A 26,848-nucleotide genomic window follows, 5' to 3' on the forward strand; every position below is an offset into this window, starting at 1 on the left:
CTCAAGGAATAGGGAAAATGGCTTACTAATGGGAATAGTTTCAGGAGTAAAGGTCATTTAGCTTAAATATAACTAGCCTTTCAGATGATCCTCAAATCATAAAATTTGTGATGGAATGTATAAGTATCAGAGGAGGAAGAAGGGAAGGATGGAGGGCTCTTCACATGACCCACCACTGCTTTTTAACAAAACATGAACATAGTTTCCTAGTTACTCTGGAACTGATAGTCTGTCTTTTTGCCCAGACCCTAACCCCAAGCAATAAAACTTAGTTAGGAGATAATACCTAGGCTAATCATAGGTCTCTCTCAAGAACAAAAACAAATACTTCTTTTTCCACTGACCAAAACTTGGTTCTAACATGTTCCTACATCCCAAATCCACTATGACTATAGTTCCTTGTTCATAAGGTGCAAAAAGCAAACACAGGGCTCTAATGTGAACCTTCATTTTTCCCAGGCAATTTACTCAAGTAAAAGTAGAGAGGAAGGAGAGGAAGGAGAGAAATGATAGATAGAGGTTACCCATTTTTTTCCTGGAAAGAACATCCCATGTTTTCTAATTTCCAAGATTAAAAGGAATATATTGTCTTCAAGTAACCATAGAAACTACTACCAACATAGAAGTGTTGCTTTTACTTTTCTTTGTTTCTTGCTGTTTTTAAAATAGTTCTGTATTATTTATGTTTCAAAGAGCTTTCCCAAAAGAATTTCTAGGGCAATCTTCGTACATATGGCTTCTCATTTGGGTCTAGAATATTTATGCTCATTTTATTATTTTATATAATAGAAGAATATACATGGAGGTATGTATAGAGCTGTTTAACTATAAAATACTTATAGCTATAGATAGATGTGTGGGTACAATGTGACCATTTGGCTTCAGGACTTCCCTTCTTTCCACTGTTGAAGCTTTATACCCCTAGTTTGAGATGCCCTTCCCACCCTTTTCCTCTGGGTTCAGCAAAGGCTCTCTTCATCCTCCATTTACACTTCAGCCTCCCATAAAAGATGCACAGACAGTTTTCAAATATAGTTAATTAGAGAAATCATCTGAGTGAAAGTTGTGACACCTAGTTAATTCCATGGACAATTCCAAAATTTGGCTAGTTTGTATAATATAAAAAAAATATTTAAAGCCTGTAATCCTAGCTACTCAGGAGGCTGAGATCTGAGGATTGCAGTTCAAAGCCAGCCCGGACAAGAAAATCCATGAGACTCTTATCTCCAATAAACCACTAGAAAACTGGAAGTGGTGCTGTGCCTCAAGTGGTAGAGTACTTGCCTTGAGCTGAAGAGCGCAGGGACAGTGCCCAAGCCCAGAGTTCAAACCCCACAACTGACCAAAAGAAAAAATTAAACTTTTAACTACATTACTTTTTCAAGGAGAAATGAACTTGCCTAGATTCTTAAGACTTCAAGGTCTGAGACTTTTTGTTTACTTGGTACAGAATGGCTAGCTGCTGAGGAAGAATGTCAGAATACCTGCTGGGACTTTTCGTCTGAGTGCCTTGTCAATCCCACACAAGAGCACTTCTCCATGCCCACAGTGTTGAGCTCATATATCTCATATATTGATACATGAAGAGCTCCTCTATAATACTGGAAGTATAAATGACAATATTGACATAAATGAATTCCTATCACTTGTAACTTTGTGGTATATTCTGTCACTTTAATTCATATTGAGAATGTGAAATGTCAATAATTCAGATAAAATATCCTTTGAAACCCCAAAAGCCTTACCAACATCCACAGTGTTTGCCCAAAGAAAAGAATAACAAAGTCACTTAGCTTTCAATATTCTTAGGAAATAAGTGAATAATTGAGATACACGTGGTGGGAAACTAAGAGTATGCGAATGAAAAAGGAAAAAGAGAAAATATAAAATTAAACAATGTAATCTACTTAACCATTTAAGGATTTTATTAGTCCTGTTCAAAACACTTTCTTTCTTAAAAATCAACTCAATGCCCTCAATTTAACTATCCTTATATGGTTCCGTTTACTTATATTTCTTCCTAAATTATGTGAATTATTACTTCATAAAATCTATGAAAAAAGATTTTAGCAAGACTTATAATAATGAAATAGAGAACTATAAGCTTAAATCTATTAAAAATACCAAGGCCTATCACTTAGCTGTATGAGGCATGTTGGGAGTGTGAATCTGAACTTCTGACTATAATTAAAACTTACTAATTCAGAAAGCAAGAGAGTGAAGGAAGTCTGGTTGCAGAAAGGTTCTATTATTTTGCAAACTGCAGGATATTTGAAAGTTGTCTCATTTAGAAAGCTTTCACATAGTCACCTTTTCTCAAAGACAATTTGGTATTTGAACATAATCATCATTACTAAAGAAACAGATGGCATCATAATTAATTATAATTAATGTTGAGATTATTTTTCCCTTTTTAGTGCATTGCCCTTTTGATATTGAGATGATAGGCCACTCCAAAGCATGGCAGCAGTTTTATTTTATATGATTAGAGTCAGAAATTTGGGGATTAATTGTACACTCGGAAGGATTTCAAATCATTTGGAAATTAAATTTTGGCCTGCATCTCAGTTACATAGATATTTTTATATAATAATTCATTGTTGATCTTAGGTCACCAATTTAAAAAACAATTTATAGAGAGGCCAGTGAGGGAGATACAAAGTCAGGATTAATATAAATTATATTTAGATTGATTTTGCATAAACAAGATATTCATGTTTGTATACCTTATGTATCACATAATATGCAATTAACATAAAGATGATTTTGGAGAAAGCATTATTAGAAAATCAAATGGTTATCTCATAAAAAGCTTATGACTTTTAAAAATTCAGAAATAATTAGAAGAGTAATCTCTTTCAGTCAGGATTAAAACAATCAATCGTGTTCCTTTCAAATTGGTCTTTTAACTATATTATCTTTTATTTTGGGCTAGTTTAGGTGGCAATAATCTTTCCCCACACTTGATTGTACCATATTCTTCTCTGAGATAGCTTTGTGTTAGGCAAGATTTTTCTGTAATGAATGAAGACTGACAGAAACTGGGTAGAGCTCAATCGAATAGGGCAGGAAGAATGAAAGGTCTTCAGACAACAGATCCACATCCAGACTAATGTAGGCAAAAGAGTAATGGGCACTCCCTGGAATTCTCTGTGTGGGTATCTTTGAGCAAAGCTGCTATGGAAAGCTAGATGTGCATGTGATTGGATAATTCAGTGTTGTTATGGAAAGCAGAACTCATGGAATGTTTTTCATAGGCAGATCAAATTACTACTTGATTAACTCCTGATAAAACTCAGAACGCACAAAGCGTGGCAGAGAATCCTTCTCCATCAGAGCATGGATTCTTTTCTGGGCCACATCAAAGCTGCTCAGGGAAGGTTCCACCAGGCTCTTCATTGTGATGTCCTTAGTGAAGTGGTCAATATTCACCTGTAGACCAGAAAACAAGTCACTGAGTCAGTGTAGGTTGCAGGAATTGTCAGTGGGTGGACAGACAGGTGGGATTTCTTGTCAGTAAAATACATCCTGGGCCTAGTGGCTCATTTCTACAATCTAGCAACTCAGGAAGCAAAGCAGGAGAATTGCAAGTCCAAGATTACCCTCAATTAGTTATCATAGTAGTGTTGTTGAGAACTTGTCTAAAAACAACAACAAAAAATCCCAAGATGCCAGAGGAGTTACAGAAAGATGAGAAGTGTCACTGTTATTTTATAGGCAACAGGATAGAAAAATTGATATTCCAATAAATGGATAACTCAGATTGAACCAACATTAATACATCTAATTGCTATTAGTCTTTCCATTACTAGCCAACAAGTACATGTGTTATTTAATCCTAACACACACACACACATACACACACACACACACACACACACAGGAGAGTAAAAGGAGAGAGAGAGAAAAAGAGAGAGAGAGAGAGAGAGAGAGAGCGAATGTTCAGTGACTTGAAGATCATACCACTAGTAAGAGCATTTGAATTCAGAAGATCATAATTTCAATCCAGACGTCCTGATACTTAATTTGATAATCTTTCTACCACAGTATTTACTTCCCTGCCTTGTGTGTGGGGGGAGTAGCAGCAGAAAAAGAAATTCTGATTGTGATCTTTTTTTATGGCTTTGGGAAAGCAAGGAGGAAATAATAGTTCTGATAGAATCATAAATATAGCCAATGGCTGTGAGTATTTGAGAGGTTAGTCAGTGTCAGATGGTGTGCTGCAAGGTTTAGGTGAATAAATTCATTCAATCCCACATGTCTGTGAGATGCAGACATCTCCTATATGCTACAGAAGAGGAAATAAAGTTATAGAAATATTGTGTGACTTGTCCAAGGCCACAAATAGCATAGAAAAGGAAATCCAATGTGGCTCTTGAACCCAAGGTTGTTAGCAGCAGCCTTGGGCACTAGAAAGCATCAAGACGCCCATGTCCCAGGTGCAGGGACACTACATCATACTTCCTGGAACATCATTACTATTAGGGCCTATGAGAATGGGTTCCTGAGCTGTGAGCTGTGCAAGATACAACATATGAGTCTATCCCACTGGGATGTGAAGGGGACATTTATACTTTACAACGCATGCTTTAATGACTTGTAGGATGACTAAGTGTTAAAAAGAAAAGTAGAATCCAAATCAGTCAATAGTCCTAGATCAGAACAATGAAAATTGCTTCAGGTCTTTCCTAGGATGATAGAGGTCATCACTATGGAAAAGAGGGTTATTTCAGAGTCTCAGATAGTTATGGCAGGTTAGAGTCAAGACAAAGGCTTAATTAGGCAGTTCCCACTTAGGACAGCCTGACTAGTTTGTCTTTGGAAGTTCAAGGTCATTGCTTTAAGTAGGCACAGTAGATGTAAAGGAATGCCGGAATTGAAAGCAGCCTCAGAGATGATGGATTCCAATGTCTGCCTCCACATTCAGCAATAACAAATCTTCCCCCTATGGTATATCTCCTGTTGTCACTGTATTTGATATTGGTACCCTGCATCTTTTTTTTTGTCAGTCCTAGGGCTTGAACTCTGGGCCTGGGCTCTGTCCCTCAGCTCAAGGTGAGCACAATACCACTTGAGCCATAATGCCCTTCCAACCCCATCTTTTATATACATTTGTCCAATTTGAGGAGGGGAAGGGGAATAACAAAATGATGAAACTAGCACACAGGATGAAACATTGCAGCATTGATACCCCCAAGACACTATATTGGAAATGAACTTTACAACTTCGGGCGGGGGAAAAGCGTGGGAGGTGGAGGAGGAAAGGGATAGTGGGAAAACAACAAAGGAGGGAGTAACAATTCAAAACAAGAAATGTACTCATTACCTTACTCATGTGACTGTATCCCTTCTGTACAGCATCTTTACAATAAAATTAAATTAAAAATTAGTGGAGAGCTAACTTATGTGCTTATAATGGGAGGTGGAGGAAGTAGGAGGGGAGATCTGGAGAGAATTTCCAAATCAATGCCCACAGCAGGATTACAACCTATTTCCCTTCTTGGAGATTTTCATTTTCTTAACATTGGCTTTCATTATTCTGTACTTTCATCCTTCTAACCTTTGCTGTCTGTGTATGGAAAGAATATCTGTTGGTATTGAGTCATACAGTTTTCCCATCTATCCAAACATATTTGATGTCTTTTTTAGTGTATGTTGAAGCTACAGTATTCTACCCCACATGTAGAGGAAAAAAAGATGTTATGAACTTCCTCCTTTCAAATCATGGTAAATAAATGACTTTCTACACAAAGAGCTGTTCAGTCATCTCTGTTCCTTATTCCAAACATGTTTCTATGAAACATGTAATGTTCAGATTAGGTTAAGGGGAACTTGGTTTAATTAAACAGCAAAGGAAAAGATAAAGTTTCTCCAAAGTTTCTTTGAAACAAACACATATGCTGTCTTTTCTAATCAAACAGCAGCCAGTCTGTAGCACTACTATCTTGTATTATTTTGGTTTTCATGAATAGAAGTGCACTTCTCCCAACGAGGGTATGAATGCCCAAAACCAGGGAAAGAGAATTAAAGGATGTGAAAGAACAGAAAAAGGGGGAAAGGGGAAATTTGAAGACAGGTACGGGGAAAGAAAGAGGAACCAAAAAAAGACAAATAGTTGGAATACTCAGTAGACAGTTATCTCAAACACTCACAAAACAAATATCCATTACTCTTATTTTGATAGAGGAGAACATTGTCATCCAAGAATCCTCAGTGGCATCTCTCCAACTTAAGATTGCATGAAGTGGTCTGAACAGGACTCAAGTTGTTAAGTGCCAATCTGACAAAGCCCACTCACAAATAGGGGCCAACCTCAGTGCTAAGTGTTGGATCTGTATCTCAGGCCTGCATCCTTCTTGGGAATGTGTTGATCTAATCTTCAACTAACCGCATGCAAACTCCCATCCCCCACCCCCACCCCACATCAGAATCAACCTCTTTAGGAGCCTCGGTTTGGATGAATTCTTCATAAATTTGTTTTGCCTTCTCAGCCATCTTGACAGGGGACTTGATTTTCTTGTAATCCTCACAAGCAATCCAGAACTCAAGGTTTTCTTCACTGAATTCAGACTTCAGGAAACTTTTGAAGCTGGCAAGCCCATCTAACAAGAAAAGAGTCACTTAAGATGGTCTGTTAACTTATTTAACAAGTGTTATAGCCTGTGTATAGCCTGGAATCACTTCCTATGTATGTCTATCCTTGATGAAAGAACCTTATAAATGTTACTTGTTCAGCTCTGATTCATGGCTAAGAGACAGGTGCCACATGTAAGTACTCTACTGGTGAGGTCAGAGAAGTCAAGTGACTACTCATAGCTGCCCGACTGTAAGTGGCAGAGCCAGGATTCAAACCTAGACTATCTGACTAATAGTCCATGCATCGATCCAGTACTCTGAGCCACTTCCCAAAGAGACATGTGATTCAGCTTCTTGGAATAGAAATAAAATGACTGCCTGCTTTCTAGTTTAGTTGGACTGAGAGAAAAATACAAGGCCAGTACAAATGTCATGACAAAGGAACCTCTGACACGGACAGAAGTTTATTAGCTTGTCTTTTGATACAACTGAATGCAGTGTGCATTTAGGTGACACAAACCTATTTATGACATCCAGGAACATGATTGACACTGATGCCATTCTAGACACATATCAATTACCAATGCAGAAACAATCATTTCACATATGGTTTGCCAGTATAAAAAATAGTAATGAGGAGTATCATACATAATCCTGGTAATTTCTTTCTGAAAATTATTTCCAAGTAATTTGTTATGCTTCAGGTACTATGCTTAGTCAGTGTGGTAAATAAAATAAACATGGCTCCTGTCCGGTGAAGCTTATAGTCAAAGGAAAATGAAGAACTACACTAAGTATTCAGGTGCATCACTACAGAGTCATAACAGGGTGAGGGAAGGGAAGGTAGTAACATTCAAGGTAAGAACTAAAGGGAAGGGTCAGATAGAGATGCCACATGTAGTTAGTTAGTGTGGCCATAAATGACATACCTGTGATTGACATATATTGCATTTAAAGTAACAATCATCATTCTGTCTTCAGTTGTAATGCTACAACAAATCTTAGTTTATGAAACACATCCATCTACATAAAGATATAGATAGATTGCCATCTCAGAAAATTCTTGGATCTGGTCATTTTTCTTTCCATTTATTTCCCATCTTTCTTTATTAATTTCCAACATGGAAGGTGAATAGAATGCGTGGGGAAGATTTAATAAGGTAAGGGAGATGGAAAACATAAAAACTATGTATGTTTATATACATTCACATACCTTATATATATGAATCTCATATATTAGATACATATTTCATATGTATGAAACATTTTAAGCCAAAATTCCAACAAATTATATATATATATATATATATATATATATATATATATCTGTAGAAAGAAAATCTGTGTTACCTTGTTACATAAGAAAAGAAAAATTCTAGAGAAATGAGGTAATTCAACTTTTCTTTCCGATCACGGGACTTGAACTCTGGGCCTGGGTGCAATCCCTGAGCTCTTCAGCTCGAGGCTAGCACTCTATCACTTTGAGCCACAGCACCACTTCCAGTTTTCTGGTGGTTTATTGGAGATAAGAGTCTCATAGTCTTTCCTGCCCAGGCTAGCTTTGAACCACGATTCTCAGATCTAAACCTCCTGAGTAGCCTGGATTACAGGTGTGAGCCAATGGTGCCCAGCTATAATTCTAATTTTCTATCTGTAAGATGTACCAATCCAGCAAGCTTATGTGTCACCTTTCTTCAGGGCAGAGGTAAAAAGGACTCCAAGTTTCCTCCAACTTGCCCCAACAGAGATGCTTCTACAACAATCCATGAGCTCCTTCAGAATGTATTCACTATTCACAATGCATTTTCTTTGACCCAGTTTCAATCTATTTCTCTTTCCCTTGAGTTTTTCTCCTGTAAGTTTTTTTTTTCATACAGACCGAATTTGCATTCACTAGTCATTGCCTCATGCAGTGACTTGACACATAAGCAAAAATATATGTGGTGATTAAAGCAGAGATGTAGTGTCCTCCAGTATTTGATTTACTTTAGGTATATTTTTATCACCCATGCTCTTCACAGTCTCTGAAACCACATTCAATTCTGAAGAAACAGAATACCTGGAGTGAAAATTAATTTGGATTAAAGCCACCATTGATTTCAGCATCCACACAAGGCATTGCATAATTTAATCGTTTCTCCCTATACCTACTCTAGAAATATTTTTATGATCAATACTTGAAAACCTATCATGGAATAATGATAGAAATGATAAACAATTTCCTCTAGAGACCTCAATTGAGGAATTACTTTAAAATTCTTTGATAGCCTTTCCTGGTTAAAATCAGGTGTATTTTCTTTCTATCTCTACTTGTATTTTCTGTTAGATTCCCATCACCATTTATCATCATTTAATGACATGGGAGTCAACATATATACTGAAAGAAGAAATAAGGACTAGTTCTCTTTGTGTCACGGTTAAGTTTCACTGCGTATTAAATAAGCGATGTCAAATAGTCTCTGTGGAAATGGAAAAATTCCCAGGGATTTTCAGCTGCCAGGAAATGAAACCTTATGAGTTCTTACAGACTAGATCTAAGACTGCAGAGGAGAAAATAGTTCTAAAAAATAGGCCCATGTCAAATTAATTCTTATTAACCCCCAAACCCAATAAACTACCAGGCATTCTGAATCATCCTTTCTATATTGTTGTAAAATGGAGAGCTAAAAGACAAGTCCTCCCAAACATTGTTATTTAAGATGAAAGGGCATGTGTCAGGACGTAACAACAGAGTTGACATTTACTATACTTCCAGGAAATAAGCCTAGAAAAGAATTTTCCAGGGTAGTGAGTCACCCTGTGTATTGGTTCTATAGCTTTAGTTGAATTCCAGAAAATTATTTCAAGACTTTGTCCATGTATACACATGGACCCTAACTCACAAATGGCTTTATACCCTATTGATCCAGGAGATGTTTAAATTTATTCTTCCTGTCACCTGACTTTTGAGCATGTCTAGGGAATTGTTTTATGGGACCCTCTACAACAACTCTCACTGCTCTTTCTCCTCCCTACACTGTGGTTTTTCTCTTGATTCATTCATTCTAATGATACCTTCTCGAGTAGCCCAGCATTTCTACTAATCTATACTTTTCTAGTGATAGCTTCTCTGTTGAATTCCTATCACCCTTGAGGATGTCTTCTTGGGACAAGAGTTGAAAAGACTCCAAGCTAAATATTTATGTAAGAAGGCATATTTTTTCTGCCCTGCCACCTTCTCTGCCCTGACACCCCAGGAGAACTCCCAACCTACATCTCTAGAAAGCCACACATTCCCTGCTGCTCCTGCATGAGCCTCCCTAACCCTCTCAACATACCTCCTCAGGCATTGACTACCCAGAAAGCAGATGATGCCAGTCCAATCTCCTGGAAGCACCTATAAGATCACTTGGTGAATAAAAGCAGAATTAGATAAGTCCCAGTGAGTTTTCTATAAAGGAAAAGATACTAAAAAGAAGAGTGCACAAATCTCTTCCCATAGAAGGGAGGAAGAAGAAGAAAATGGTACTGACAATTGATACGCAACATTACATAGCTTATTGAATGACAGCATGGATCCTACAGCCAAGATCTCCTGGGAGTGAATCCTGGCACATGATATTGTTGCAGAAACTTGGTCAAGTTGCTTCATTTGTCAATGGAGATAAGGGGACCTACTTGATAGGGCTGTGGCTAGGATTATATAATTCAGACACAGCTCTTACATGGTGCCAAACAACTATCATTATGTATGTATCTCCATAAATGCTGGCTTTGTCAGTGTTATTTATAACAAATTTAAGATTCAGCGTTGTCATTATTAAAAAATGTTGCCTCATTTCTGAGGTGTCTTCACCACTGCTGAGGATTTTCATTCCTAGGTAGGAAGAGATCAGTTCTGTTCTTTTGTTGAGATCACTTACTTCTGTAGCCATCTCTTCCAAGAAATATAAATTCTTTAAGTTCCAGGTTTGAGTTTCACTTACTTCTGCCTCTCTTTTACTTCCTATCTTCTAGCCCAAACCTGTGCACTTAATAGTTAATACAGGTTTTCACTGAATGGAAGCATTTCCTTCCTTCCGATTGGCAGATCAAAATATACAAACGTTAAAGCAAAAAGAATTTTCTGATTTTGCTATTGCTTTAGTACTTTGTGGGCAATCTAGCCTCTCTAAATTTCAGTTTCCTGTTCTAAAAAGAGGGATTATTATTGTAACTATGTCAAAATTATTAAAATCATTTAATAGGTAAATGCATACAAAGTGCTTAGAATAGTTACCTGTCATGTAAGGAATCGACATATTAGTTTTGCTTTTATTATTAAAAATAATTGCCTTGCATGGAAATTGTGGTTTCCAGTGACTTAGATGACAAGAAGAAAAATATTTTTAAAAACTCTAGAAAACAAAGAAAGAGAAACAAAAGGAGAGGCAATGGTAGAGACAAAAAATTGATGTTAAGTGAAATGAACCCCAAGATAAGGACTCAAATGGTTTTTCTTTCTTGCTATTGTTTCTAACATGTTTATAAGATAATTTCTTTGTTGCTTTGTATGTCCCTCCCCCACGGTATAACCCTGTTTTCACTGTATTTGATGTTGGTATACTTTGTGGAGGGGAAGGGAAAAAATAAATTGTTTAAATAGGGATACAGGTGGACCCATTGCAACAATGAGATGTACAAGTTGTTACATTGAAAAACGAACTTTACAACTTTGCAGGGGGGTGTGGGGGGGAGGGCAGGGATGGTAAAGGGAAACAAAGGAGGAGGCAACAATGCTTGATAAGAAATGTACTCATTACGTTGCTCATGTAATTGTAACCCCTCTGTACAGTATTTTCACAACAAAAAAAACTTATTAATAAAAAAGAGCCTGGATCAGGCTACTTCAGTCTCAAGAGTGTATCAAGAAAATATTTTGACCTTCTAGAACTCCTGGGAAAGGAGGATCCACTAAAAACTTGACTGCCACTCAATTGTTTCACTTTCCCGTCTCTCTCAAAAATGATCATTTGGAAGAAATAGTGTCATATAAGCACCCAAATGCAATCTGGTTTTTTTGTGTTTACAGAAACAACATACTTGTCATAAACACCCATAGACCTAATAGATGAAAATAGATGGGGACACTCATAGAACTGAGGGCAGAGTATAGAAGAAGATGTACTTTAAGAATAAAGTGAAAGACACTGGATGATTGAATGAGTAAAAGAGCATCATTGCTAGGTGGAAAAGCTTGAATAGCAGCGTACCTGCTTCTGTATCATTTAGAGGCTTGGTACCAATTGTCTTTATACTCACTGATGAAAATTTTGGCATAAGGAATAACTGGATTATTCTATCAACCATGAGGGGAAATGGCCTATTTTAATACAAAAAATTGCCAAATGTCTCATAACTCAACAGATATGCTCTTCTCCAAGTTTAAATGCTTTAAGTTTATCAGAAGTAATTGTGAACTTCTGGAAGCATGACTTTCCCAAATGCATCTGTCTTCCTTCCCTATTTTGTGTGAATCCCAGCTAACCTCAGACATTTTCTAGATGCACATTATTCATTTTAGCAGATTCAAACAAAAATATCTCATAAGAACTGAGTAGCAAAAGTGTGACTTATAGTTGTTCCTACACAGCCGCTGATGTGCAGAGAAGTAGGTCAAGTGTCTTTTGTGCAGGTCGGTGACATTAGCCACCAGTCCTTCTTCAGGAATCTTTCACAGAAGGAAGACAACAACAAACAGAAGGCAATGCAAAACCTACCCATCAGCTTATGAACAATGTGCTGACAGAGGTCTCTGGAAGTCCAGAGGGTGAATCATTCATTCTGGATGGAACACTGGGCATTTGACATGAAGGTTAGCTCTTATAGGAAAGAGAGAATTTCATCAGATAAGAGACATGAATGAGTACAAAGGGATTATGTAGAAATCTTACACACTCTGACAACAATTCAATTTTCCTAAAGATTAGCCCCAGAGTTAACCTGGTGAGTCTTCACTATGAGACCTTTGAAATTAATACTATAAGTATGAGAATAAGTAAGGCTTTGAGGTTAGGGAAAAGGTAAGGAGTATTCATTGTTGTGCTGGTTTTCATTTGGAAAAGAATTCTGACGTTTATATTGTTTTGAACATAAAAATATGGTCTGCTGTCAGAAGAGGATCTGAACTTCAAGATATAATTCTTGTCAGGCCACCAGAGTAGCTGATAGCAGTTGGAGCTATATATAATCCATAACTTGTGCAGAGGTCTTTGTACTGCTACTATCAATCCTCACCAATCCATAGTTTTTCAGTGTTACTGCTGAGAGTTGTAACAATCACTCAGGTCAAGCCACTTCTCTGCTCACACAAGTAAGCAAGTATGTCTTCCTTTTTCCCACAGTTGTTTTTTCCTCTCCTAGCCAGCTGTATAACTACACACCCATGGCAATCTTCTCTTGTTGAAGCCACTTTGAAATATGGAAGAAATGTTGAAATTGAGGAAGAAAGACATGAGCCAAGCCAAAGTGTTTTGTGTCTCTGTCTCCATCCTAATCATAATGAGAAATAATGTGAACTTACAGTTGTTCTGCAGGAGCTTATCCAGGGAGTCACGCCATTGCAGGGCCTCATCCAGCGAGGGCCTAAAATCAGGAATAAGAACAGAAAACACTGATAGCATTGGTAGGGAGTTAAATACATGCACAGCAATGCCTTGGCCTTGTTTCTCTATGTGGTGGAAGTAATATGCATTCTCAGGACAAGGACATTTGAATTTTTTTAACAACTGGTCTGATGATAGGTTTGCTTTCATATATCTACACTGCTGCTTTTATTTTAACATTTATATATGCAGATACCCAGCAGCGATTTGCTTTCAACCACCAATCCTTTTCTCACAGCAGGATGTGTCTAAGTGAGCTGATTTTGCCTGAGGGGTGGTAGGGATGGTTGACTGCATTTGTTCCCTCTGGGAGCACCTTATTTGAACTCTTGTACTAGGATGTGAGTTCTTCATTGTCAAATCAGGATAGACTGATAGGGCATTTATTATAAGCGGAAGGGGAACAAGGATGTTTTTGCAAATTAGAATTTCCTTAGCTCTAAAATTGTTTATCAGTTTTCAGGAAAATTCTCGCTTCTGACTTTTAAGAAATGATATTTTGGGGATTTCGATGTTTGAAGCCAGCATCTGAGATCAATATAATCATTTCATTTTTCATGTTGCTGGTTCAGATTCTGCCTCATTCTGTCTGTGTAAGGAGTCTAAGGCAGCAGTGGATTTCTTGGCTAAAAACACCATGATTATTTCCTAACTTTTCAGTTCCTCATTGCAATGTACAGAGTGTGAATCTTAAATCATGTGATTTTTTCATCATGTTTTATGTGTTAACTCTTTGAAACTTATACTTGAAAAAAATGACAGTAACAACCCTTGTGAAATTACCTGAGGTATTTTCTATTTTCCAGGCTATAAAGACAAATATAATAGATTGAAAACACACTAATTCCCTGGAAGTTTATTTTTCACAAGTGAGCTCCCTTCACTTCTGTTCATGGGAAGGGACATAGGGAGGAAAAGTGACCTGAGATGTGGTTGAAGTGTGTCTCTATACTATAAAAAGGATACATTTTCTAGAAGTCAATAACTCCTTCTGACTCTTCTATATTGCTTTATACCAAGAACTTTCTCTATGGATATGTCACTTCAGACCTACCTATTCAACATAAGGCCATATACTCTTTAATTTGTTCACTGTGGGTTCAACATTTCCCATAAAATAGACATCTACCAAGTCCAGTTGTTTGCAGAAGCAGCAAGACATTGAATTACTGAACAAAAGCAACTGGCTCAGACCAAAGGGAGTGACAATCACCTTCAGAATGCAATCACCTTCAGCCCTCACCTTCTGGCTAGGAGTTCAGGAAGAAACAATGTCATGGGGAGATGCACCAAACTTTATTACCAGATCTCCCTTTGTCCCAAATGGTCTTGTTAGAACCAGGTCAATATTAGTAGCATCACAGCCAAGATTAAATTCCTGAAAAGGATGTGTTCAGAGGGTATGCCTGGGGGTGAAATCAGTCCAAATGGATTTAAGGTCCAAGTCAAACATGACATATTTCCCACAGCTTGCATCCTAGTGTCCTGATGACCAGCCTAGGAGGTAACAGTTCATCCTGTCCTGATTCTCAGAATTTGTCAGCCCTCATTAAGTCTGACTTCTTTGGGAACAAGATAGATGCAGATCTCTAAATGACCAATAAAGCATCCTGGCTTGCAAGGTCCCAGCTCACCACAGAGAGAGTAAGCACAAAGTCTCTGTGTGGGTGTGTGACAGAGGGAGAGGAAGCTACTCCAAATGACAGGACAAATAAGCATTTATAGTAATGATTAACTGTGTGTTTTATAATGCCCAGTATAAATGCCAACTGGTTGGGAAATGACCATAGTACATGGTGCTGGCAGCTCTCCCTTCCTTTCACCATTCTTACCATATTTTACTTGGCTAAATTCCCAGTATGACAATGGTGTCCTTGCTGCTGGAAAACCATAGCCATCCATAGAAACCCCTTCCCCTCCCACCCTATCCTGTGGCTTGTCCCCCCACAGTGGCATCTGAATAAGTGACCTCTGTTGTGATCATAAAGATGTATGTGCAATTGTGAGTCCATATATATGCAACAGTTTTCTTGTTTTTCCATCTATCACCACACCATTTCCAGGTCAGTATTGGCCATGGGATAAGGGCTCAGTAAATGCTAATGGACTTGAGATTGATCCTGAGCAAAACTCACTGCAGGATAGACAGCCTCCAATAAATGTAGATGCATCAAATTTATACGTGAGTGTATGCTGTCTCATTTCACCCAAAGTTTGTCTGGCTATTGAACGCCACAGAAGAAGATTAACTTATATTTAAACCATGAGTCCTATGAACCATGACTGTACCTGCTCTCTTGCTGTCAATTCCATGCATGGACTGTAACCATGCAAAGTGTCTTAACTATTCTATGTGCCAGAAGTGGGATTTTTGTTTGTTTGGCTTGGCTTTGATATTGATTTTGTTTTTTTTTTCCTTCTCTTTTAAATTTTGTGTTACTGGGGATTAAATTCAGGATCTTGCATTTCCTAGGTGAGTACTCTACCATTTGAGCCATGCCTCCTCCTCATTTTTTTTGATTTGGTTAAATTTTAAAGAGGGTCTCAGATATTTCTTGCCAACTCTAGCCTGGGCTATGATCTTCTGACCCATGCCTTCTCTCCTGAGTAGGTGGGATTACATGTGTGTACCAATAACTAACTCTTATCACAAACTAAACTTATGTGGCTTACTAATTTTATTTATCGTTCATTTTGATGACCTGCAACAGAGCCTTGGTGTGTGTGTGGGGGGGGGGGAAGCACTTAGAGAATTTTAACAAGGAGATAGCTAGTGAGCTGCAGACAAATCAGAAAAGGGGCCTAGGAGGAGGAGGAGGAGGGAGAGGGGTAGATCGGGGCAGAGGAGGAGTTTAAAGCCTAATGAGAAGACAAAGAAAATGTTAGAAGTACAATATAGACTTTGAGAGGTCTCTGAGAAGAGAAGTGAATGTTATATGCCAAGGGGCTGGAGAGCAGAGATCATGAAATAGGGAAGGGTACTTGTTTGCTCCAAGTGAAGAAGACAAGATCTGAGGAAAAAGAGTTGTTCAAACTAGTAAATCTGAAACCAAAGCTAGAGTTTGGTACAGAAATATCAGCAATTGTTGTTTTTTTGTTTTTGTTCTTGTTTTTTTTTTAATTTCCCAATGATTCAATTTTTTTATTTTTTTTATTGTGAACTTACTGTACTTATTGTAACTTACAATTACATGGGCAAGATAATGAGTACATTTCCTATCAAGCATTGAAGCCTCCTCCTTTGTTTACCCTTCACATGCCTTCCCAGCCTCCCCCCCCCCCCCCCATCCAATCCTCCCCCCCTCCCCCCGCCCCCACCAAAGTTGTAAAGTTCGTTTTCGACATGACAACTTGTACTTCTCATTGCTGCAACGGGTTCACTTGTATCCTTATTTAAACGACTTGTTTTTCCCCTTCCTCTCCACAAATTATACTGACTCGATTTTTTTTATTCTTAAGGTGAACTACAGAGGAGTTACAGTTACATAAGTATAGTAATAAGTACATTTCTTGTCAACCTTGTTACCCCTTCCCTCATTTTTCTCCTACTTTCTTTTTAATCAATCAAGAATTGAAAATATATTAAGCAACTGAAATGTTTCCTAAAAAATAAGAAAGATAAGCAAGATTAAGAACACTTTCATCCCAGAGGGTTAATTTTTCCTCTGAGAGAATACAGGTAGATTTTAAAAAGGAATGATAGAAAATGATGAGAAAATAAAAGTTGATGGAGTTCATGTAGGAAAATTTTTATCATGATATGTTATGTTCTGGTCTTGACTTACTGGTGGGGTCAGCCAGGGTCCCCATTCGTGTTCAGATCAGAAACATGTCCACTAGAGGGAAGACCTCCTTCATCACCCTTAGATAGTTGGTATGTGCTATAGTGTGTTGTAAATCTTCTTCTGTCCCTCTAGAAAAGCAAAACAAAAGCCAAACTCTCCTTGCTAGATAAAAGTCAGAGAAATTTGCCCAACATGAAGGGTTGGGGATTTGGAAGAGTTGGGGGTTATGGATTTGGAAGAGAGTGAAATACTTAGTAGTCACTGTAAAAATTATAATAAACAACAGAGAGAAAAAGGAAAGAGATTCTTTAGGGATGGGAACATCTTTCCGGAAATAAATCAAATTTTCAGAAGGAGAAATTGGATGGAAGGCAAGAGAGGTAAATAACCCAATAAGGGCAGCACAAGTTTGCTTCTGAATCTATTTAGCCAAATAGTACAAGTGTTTACATGGGACATTAACCTGCAGAATCAAAATAGGAAATGTAGGACTATATTTTTAAAAAATTTATTCCACCAGTCAACAATTACCAAACTATTTCCTTCAAAGTAGACCTTTTGATCTTTTGCTACTAAGAGATGTCATTCTTACTCTCCATAAGTACTCTGAGCCTCATGTTTTCCATTGAATTAGCTATCCTTTTTTAAAAAAATTTTTTTGCAATGCAATAAACCCAATTATGCCCCACTTCCATTTTGAGATCACTTTGAAGTAATGAAAAGAGAAGGGAAATATCCACTTAAGATTTTTTTTAAAGCATAAGGCATTTCTTTATCTGCCAACCAAGTCAGCTATATTAAGTTGAAGGTCATTTGGGCAAAAGATGGGTTAGCCACTTTCTACAAATGTTAAATTTAAAATGAGAAATGGAAGTCAGAGTTTCCTGTATTTTCCTATGTTTCTGTGATATCAAAACTTGCAGGAGGCATAGAAAAGTTATTATTACATTTGGCTTTTCCTTTTCCATCTTTCCATTCTTGAATTCTGCGTGTAACTATACTTTTTGAAGGGAAGATGAAGAGGATCTATTTAGACAGAAATGATCTAGATGGCTCTAGAAGGAAGATGAACAGGCAAATGAGGGGCCCATTTAAACTGAGATCTAGATTCACTGCCATAACATACAGACTCTTTAGAACCATAGCTTCCTGCCAGATACTAGTAACTTATGCCTGTGATCCTAGCTATTAAAGAGGCTGAGAACTGGAGGGCTGTGGTTCAAAGCTATGAACTCCATCTCCAATGAACCAGCAAAGAACCAGACTAGAGGTGTGGTTCAAGTAAGTGGTAAAGCAAGAAAGCTGAGCAAGAATGGGAGACTTTGAGTTCAAGCCTTGGTACTGGCATATAGATAGATAGATAGATAGACTGATAGACTGATTGATAGATAGATATAGATACACATGCATATATATAGACATATATGTGATCATAATATGTCTATACAGATAAAGATCTACATAGAGAGAGATCTATCACTATAGATCTATATGGATATATCATATGATAGGTGTCATATATAAATACATATTATGATATATCATATATATATTATATAATAGGTCGTATGATATATGGCCTATTATATGTATCATATATATGGTACATATACATGTGTATACATATATAGCCATATATATCATGTACTCTATGATATATTATGTAATATATGTACTACATTGAAGATATATAGTACATAATATACATAGTGCCAGTATCATATTGCTATATTATATATTTCTATTTCTGTTCATGTTTCCTACCATGACCAAGTTGAAGAAAGATGTGGAGGTTGCAATGGTGGGGAACAAGAGAGGGAAGACAAAAGAATCTTATCAGAAATATTAACTTATAAATTGGGGAAAATATATGATATACATTAAGTAGAAATAGTACAAGTATTCATTTTTCCCAGAAATAACAGTCTATCTTTCCTCAGATGGACCTTTGGAAGAAACTATTAAATAGCCTAATACATCTTTATGAGGACATGTCTTTGTCTGTGTCAACATGCTGAGGAAGAGCCTTGGATACTCCTTAGCAGGAGGCTGTGTGCAGGTCATAATGGGATCAGGGAAGTTTCCTAACCGACAGTTACCTAACACTGCATACGATCACATGTTGTATGCTAAATAACTGAGGGATATCTGGTGCCATTTTGTGAAATAGGGTCCAATTTTAAAAGAAAAGGCAAGTCTTTTTTTTTTTACAAAAATTCTACCAGTGTTCAATATTATGCTCCTTGACATGGAACCAGTGGTGTTTCAAAGCCTGCTTATTTACAAACAAACTCTCCAAGGACTCTTGTGATCTTCAATGAAGAATTGAAGGGGATAGTTCTATAGACAGGGGTGATGCTATCCACTTAAGGAATGATTGTCATCTGGAAGAAAATGAGTGGAATCCAATCATGACTCACTTTTGGGTCTTGGTTGGCTTCTCTGGCTTCTCATTATAAGGAATGACAAGGTCAACAACCGAGTCAGGCTTCTGGAGGAGAATTCCCAACTTGATCTTAATCTCCTTGGCCCTGAAAGAAAAGATATAAAGAGGAACAAGAATACCAGGTGAGCATTCAGATCTAGAGAAAAGATATCTTTCTGTATCAAACAGCAATGGACAAAACTCCACGTCCTTCCTCTTGTTGTGATAGAAAGACCATCAGTGCAGGAATTAAGACATAAAAATTCTAAAATATGGGAAGGGATAGGAAGGTGAAAGAAAGGAGAAAGCAACAATGCTTGATAAGAAATGTACTCATTACCTTGCCCATGTAATTGTAACTCCTCTGTACGGTATTTTCACAATAAAAAAAATTCTAAAATAAGCACTTACCAAGTTTTTTTTGTTTCTATTGTCTCCTCTTAATCTTAGTGATTTTATAAGTATTCTCTTATTTTTGTATTGCACATGCCTTATACTATTATTTATATTTTACAGATGAGGAAAATGAATAGCAGTGAGGCCAAACTATCTACCTCTAGAATTCATTGATGTAATTCTCTACTAGTCTTCTGCTCCCAATCATTGATTACATTTAAGACATTTGGAAAAAATATTGGCAGCAATTAGCTGTATAAGAGGATTTCATTTTAATATGTCCATTTGTGTATACAATTAATCATGATCAGAGTCACCTTTTTTCTCCGCTCCCTTCTCAAACCAGTCTTGGCACATTTCTTCGTTCCATCTTGACACGCGTGCATAGAGTATTTTGACTGTCCTCACCCTTCATCCTCTTTTTGGTTAGTCTCATCCATTCTACTTGTACATACACTCCAGACAAGACATGTTTCAACTCTCTAATATGCATTTCTGCTAATGTATGCTAATGTTAGTGTGTGTACACACACTTTACTATATGTGTTCACATATGTATTTATTTTAGGTTTATCACCCATCTATGAGAAAAAAACATATGACCATTATCCTTCTGAACCTGGCTTAATTCACTCAATACGTTGATTTCCAGATTGTTCTACTTCTCTGAAAATATACAATTTCTTTTTCTTCTTGACTAAATAATACTCCATTGTGTGCTTATAGATAGATAAATCTCACTATATATATATATATATATATATATATATATATAAACTACTGGTCCTCTGTTTCCTTTTCTGTAAAATGTGAGAGTTAGAATAGATGCTTTCCTGAGCCATTTCTCATTATAAAATATAAATATTCTGCTTGATAGTTGTTTACGATGTTTTCTTTTCCAAGCCCTGGCTATTGCACCATGATGGCTGTTGGAGTATCTCATATGCAGCAAGCCTTCACAGATGTGTGTTGTCTATGGGGAGATGACAGCCATGTTCTCTAGTCTTTGGTAGCTTCAGTATTTTAGTGAATTCTGGGTAGTTCTCCATCAAGGGCTACAATTATTTCATGCTCCATTTTAAATGTAGAATTAAGCACCCCATTACTTTAACACAATTCTGAGCTTAGAAAGCACTATGTAAATCTTAAATATTAATCTATAAACAAGTCATTGCATACTAGGAGACCCAGAACTGTCCTTTCCTTGTCAGTGTGAACACTAAGCATGCTTTTATGTATAAAGCACATTTATGATATTGCATTAGGGTTATTGATTTATGTGTCTGTTTTTCAAGCTGGGTAGAACTCTTTGAAGGTAGAAATTAAATTTTAAATACCTTTTAACCTTTGTGCCTGGCACAATTGCTTGGCAACATTGTAAACCTTCAAAAATATTTGTCAATGTGGGCTAAAAATATCGTCATTTTGGCCCCATAAATCAGTTAACATTTGTCTACTAGTCAATGGTAATCATAACCAAAGCTGTGATGGGGCTCACACTGTGGCCAGACAAGATTTTGATATCGTAAACACAACCCTTCTTTAGCCATAGAGAGATAGCAACGAGACAATTTAGATAGAATGGCCGAGGTTAACAAGTATGGATATTAGAAAAGTTAAGGAAACCTACTCTAACAGCCTGGAAAAGCAGCACTAAATATCTAAGTCTTATGTCATGTTTCTTTTGGTACTGTAAATATGATTTCAAAACCATGATTTAGAATTGGCCTCTTTTCCTTCTTATTTCTTTCTGCTTCTGTTCTTAGAAGAACCTTCTCACTGACCGAAGCCCTATCAGGCCAGGCTCAGTGGAAAAATGACATTATGGGATGTTCTGCTAAGCTGCTTATATAACCTGCTGAATAAGAAGTCTTATTTTGATTATGTAATGTTTTCCTGTCCATATAGCATAGTGTAGCTTCAGACTTTTGAAATGAGTAAATATGCCCATGCATGGATTCCCTTACCACAACATTTGACATATAATTTTAATTCTGAGAAGTTGGATTTAGCAAAATAATTGTATTTAACTAAATGCAAATTGTGTTTCTTACCTTTCAGCACCAAATCAAAGAATCAAAAAAGTTCCCATGTTACTTAAAAAACAAACAAACATTGCAACAATGAGATATAAAAGTTGTTATGTCGAAAACAAACTTTACAACTTTGGTGAGGAGGGGAGGTTGGGTGGGAGGGGGGGGATGGGATGGGAAGGGGAAACAAAGGAGGAGGCTATAATGCTTGATAAGAAATGTACTCATTATATTGCCCATGTAATTGTAACCCCTCTGTACAGTATTTTCACAATAAAAAAAAACCAAACAAACAGAAAAACTAAAACACTAGATCCACAAGCTTCCATATTCTATCAGTGGAGACAAGAATTGACTGTGTTAATTTATCTGAAATATGAAGGAAATATTATTGAGGGCATGGGAGAAATGCATGTAGAATGTGAGGCTCCCCTCTAAAGACTGACATGTGGTCTATATGTGGCCCCAATTCCTGAACATAAAGCAAATACATGCCATAAGTACTTTTAGTTTCAGTGTGAATTAGCAGTAACCACTGTTTAGTATTGGTGAATATTTAGATTACCTAATGAAAATACATCATATGTATTTTCCTATAATTTTTCCTCTCTCAATTCCTGTTTTTCTCCCTTTTGTCCTATGAGACAATTGCTGTTTTGTTTTGTTTTGTTGGAGATAAAAGCCTGGCCTTAAACTTTCAATTCTCCTGCCTCAATCTCCCAAGTGCTAAAACTACAACTGACACACCACCATGGACAGTTTGAGCCATTTATTTTTGTAAAAGGACGACAGATATTTGTGTATAATGTCCTTTGCAAGAGCAACAGTCCATAGTTGTACATTAAAGGGTAACTAGAACAAAGAAGATAAATGTTGCAAAAATAATTATTCATCCATTACCTTATTTATTTCTTACGATGTTAATTATCTATCAGGTTTATCAAGTCAGGCTGTCTTCAGTAAGCATACAGTCGATAGCAATTTCAAGTACCTTTTTAAGAGAGGATGTGCAGAAAGCGGCAAGGCACTGGGCAGGAGTACCAAGGCAGTAGGGTCAGGAGACATAGACAAGGCAAAGAGAGGCCTTCTGGGAAAAGAGAAGGGAATATGCTTGTTGGGATGCAAAAGCAGCCTGTCTGTCCTGTTTGAAAGTGAAGTGATGACCAGGAAGGATGAAAGCTGCACTTGGCCTCTTGTTCATGGAGTTCTGGTGATAGAGAAAGGGTTGAACTGAACCAAGCCAGCAGAGCATATAGTATAAATGAAAGGAAAAGGTAAAACTACTGAAAGGTGTCTTTAAAACAGATCTGTCTCTAGGTAAAGTGAAAGGACTCTGCCATATAAATTTGATGTGTTTCAAATTTTCTTTTGCTGATTTTGGATGCATTTTTTCCTTAGTTCTTTCTATTCTATCTCGATCATTTCTTTTTTTTTTTTTTTTGGTCTGGTTTTGGGGCCTGAACTCTGGGCCTGGGCGCTGTCCCTCAGCTCTTCAGCTCAAGGCTAGCACTCTACCACTTGAGCCACAGCGCCACTTCCAGCTTTTTCCTTTTTGCTTATGTGGTGCTGAAGAATTGAACCCAGGGCGTCATGCATGCAAGCCAAGCACTCTACCACTGAGCCACCTTCCCAGCCCTGGATCATTTCTTAAATAGGTGTCTATGTGTTGATGTGGGTGGGGAGCTCTACAAATCTGGTTTATAACAACCTTCTGTAGAAAAGTATATTCTATTTTCTCAGATTAGACACACACAAGACACCGCATGATTGCCCTGAGGATGCTGGGGTCAGAGGAAATGCTGGGCTTTGGAAAACACTGATTCTTAAGAGTTTACCTACTGGCCTAGTGTCTCCTTAAGAACAGGATATTAAAAAAAAGTATACAATCTGAAAAGTCCAATGACCCAATTAGAACTGTGAACCCATTCAGAAAATGAATAATACTGTTACATTTATGTCCACAAAGCAGTAACAGAAGCTAAAGAGTTGACAAATGCTGAAATTCAAACCACTCTAAACATTTTACTCCTTTAGCAAGGAAAAACAGTGTGCACACAGTGTTTTTTCTGCTCAGGATTTCCTGGAGAAATATTTCATCACCACTTTCCTCTTTCTTTTATTCTGGCCACATACCAAGGGGGGAATGGAACACGTCAAATAGAATACCAAAATAAACTTAAATTTACTGAATTATTTTCCCCTTTAAAGAGAAAGCTAAATGGACTCGATTTTAAAGTAATTTCAAAAACAACACTATCTGGCAAAAAGAAAAATTAGTTTGTTTACAATTCCAGACTCAGTCTCTGCCTCTATTTGACTCAACACCAGGTATTTTTTCCTGGCTAAATCATATTGATGCTTATTTACAAGAAATAATGTTTGTTACCTCTCATCTTTCTCCCCTTCCTCTTGTTATCCTATTGTTTTACAAAGAAAAGCTTGTTTTGAAATGAAAAAAGTCAATTGGAGACAACTGGGTGAAAGTTTAATTACAGTCTCAGAGGAAGAGAATTTTTCCTTGGGATGACTCATATTGTTGATTTCAAGCTGAAAGAGTTTGAAGAATTGTAAGGTTTTGCTTTTAAATCTGCTTCCTATGGTACTATGGGAGCCAGGAAATAAAAATATGAAGCCATGGACTCTTTAGTGCTTCCTGCTAATAGGTGAATTAAATGAAAAGATTTTTTTTCCAGGCATTTGTGAGGAAAGCAACACTAAGAGATACAATGTAATCACAGTCTAATCTGTACCTATACCCAGTGTTTCAATGTTTACAAGGATGCTTCCTGCCTTGGAAACATTTGAAACAATTGAAGGACCCATTTCCATTGCCTGTAAACTCTATAATATGTATGTATATATATCTATATCTACATATATATTTCTAATTATTGAAAGGGGCAGGCGGGATGTACTAATACAAAGTGTAGGCCAGAAACATGTGAAATAACATAAAACTGTTTAAAAAATAAAAGAAGTGTGATGGCAAATACTAGACATTCTAACAAAAACCTTTACTGTAATCTCAGAGCCCTTTATATTGTTAGACAACAGCACTTATCAGTTTGAACTTATATCTCTGCATATATATTTGATTATTCTCTCTCTCTCTTTCCAAGGTGTGCCAGGTCCCCAAGAGCAGGGTCAAGATCTCTTTTGTTCACAATTGTATCCTTAGCACTTAGCTCAGGAGTCAGAGCTTAATAAGTACTTGATAAAGAGTTTCTGTATAAACTAATGAATGGATAAATTGGTGAATGAATCAAATTGCTGAGTTAGTTAAGCTGAAGGTGGGGATGAGGTACGTAGAATATTGGAGTGTACCATAATATGACCCATGGAGCACTAGGATGCCTCTAACTTGGTTAACAGGAGAGAAGTAAAACCATTAAATGATTGTAAGGATCACAAAACACCTGAATTCAATTTCCACCCCTTAAAGAGAATGAAAATAGAAAAATGGTTGGGGATGGGGTGTTGGCATCACCTGGTAGTAGACTGCTTGCCTAACATGTGCAATTCCCAGCAGCATAGAGGAAAAAAAAGGGGAGGAAGAAAGGGGACAGGAAGAGGAAAAGGGGAGGAGAGAGTGGAGAGGAGGAAAGGAGTGGAAGAAATTAGGAAAAAGGTAAAGAAAGGAAAGGAAAGAGAAGGGAAGGGGAAAGGGAGCAAAGGGGAAGAGGGAAAGAAAGGGAAGGAGACATCCTGAACAAACATGCAGTTCTTCACACTATGTAGGACATCTTCTGAGAAAGATGAAAGGGGATAATGGCAAACACTGGAGATCCCAGTGAGGCTAACTCACCAGTAATTAAAGATAATGAAAGTGGCCCAGGGGCATAGACCAGTCCGGTGGTTGTTTATAGGACTATGACAATCCCAGGTAGATTTGATGATAAATTTCAGGATTGTGTTAGGAGCAGCTAAGAATGAAGAAGAGCTACAGGAGAGTTGGGATGTGTAGGAAACGATTTTCAGGACATTTCTATTAGAAGGGTCCTGGCATGGGGCAATCCGATGTCAACTGAATCTGGCCCACATCTGTGTTGCAGATGCCCCCTGCTGGCCATGGGAAGGCATGGCCTAAAGTTAGTGAAGAGATAAAGAGAGAGCCAATTTGCTCCAAGCTCTTTCTGAAGAAATACTGCAGGAATGCCCATTTCCGTTTAAGTAAAAAGAGGGTGTCCTTCCTAGCAACAAATATGTGGACAAAATAAACACCAGGGTCCACCATGTTCGTTAGGAAACAATCAAAATCTGGAGAATATGCTGTCGTGGGGTCTGAGAGCGAGAGGAAGAAATGCGATTCTTTAAGTAGTGTTTGGCTGAGATCTGAATCACACAGTACCCACACAGAGGTCAATAGAGAAGGGGGAGCCCAGGAGATATAGATTGAGAAGCATTGGACAACATGTGCTAGCTGCTCATTTCGAATTGTTACATGTAGAAGGCTCAAGAGAGACAATTATATTAAGTGACTGTGAAAATCCCCAGTGAAATAGAAGACCATACCGGTGGAAAACCAAGTCTATTCTGGAACTCAAGTTCCGAACTTTGTAGGATTCTCTGAACATGATCATTCAAAATCAAGATAAACTGTTGAAGTCAGGCAGAAGGCAATGGTGGTCATTTTGGTGCAGAACGAATGTCATTTTAACATTCCCCCCACATTATTTTCTGAATCACCCTACTTCCATTTGAACTAAAAACAATCCACTCATTGATTTATCAGAGGATGAAAGAATAGTCATCAAATGCAGTGTGATATCATGCCAAGTACTTAACTTCTTACCTGATTCAGGTTATACATTTATGGACATTATGGTTAGCATTTCTCAGGATAGAAAGGCAAAAAAATAAAAAAAAGATGCCAAAGAATCTAAGGTTAATGTATTGTGATATGACTTCAGCAATAACAGTTCTTTTTCTTTTTTTCCAAAAGCAAGTGAATCTGTCCTTGGTAGTGCCCTAAGCTTTTGCTCATGTGAAAGGTTGAGTTTATCATAAGCC

General features: G+C 37.4%; 1 protein-coding gene across 1 annotated transcript in view; it reads right to left on the reverse strand.

Moving 5' to 3' along the window:
• Positions 1-1,385: 1,385 nt before the first annotated feature.
• Positions 1,386-26,848, reverse strand: part of Rgs5 (regulator of G-protein signaling 5) — a 46,281-nt gene continuing 20,818 nt past the window's right edge. The window contains exons 2-5 of the mRNA XM_013021847.1: positions 19,405-19,515; positions 13,118-13,179; positions 6,436-6,602; positions 1,386-3,432 (exon numbers count right to left, since the gene is read on the reverse strand). Of these exons, the coding sequence (XP_012877301.1) occupies positions 3,271-3,432; positions 6,436-6,602; positions 13,118-13,179; positions 19,405-19,515 (502 nt within the window). The 3' untranslated portion in view covers positions 1,386-3,270. The remainder of the gene's footprint in view (positions 3,433-6,435; positions 6,603-13,117; positions 13,180-19,404; positions 19,516-26,848) is intronic.

Source organism: Dipodomys ordii, unplaced genomic scaffold (assembly GCF_000151885.1).
Source record: "Dipodomys ordii isolate 6190 unplaced genomic scaffold, Dord_2.0 Scaffold57, whole genome shotgun sequence".
Lineage (NCBI taxonomy): Eukaryota > Metazoa > Chordata > Mammalia > Rodentia > Heteromyidae > Dipodomys > Dipodomys ordii.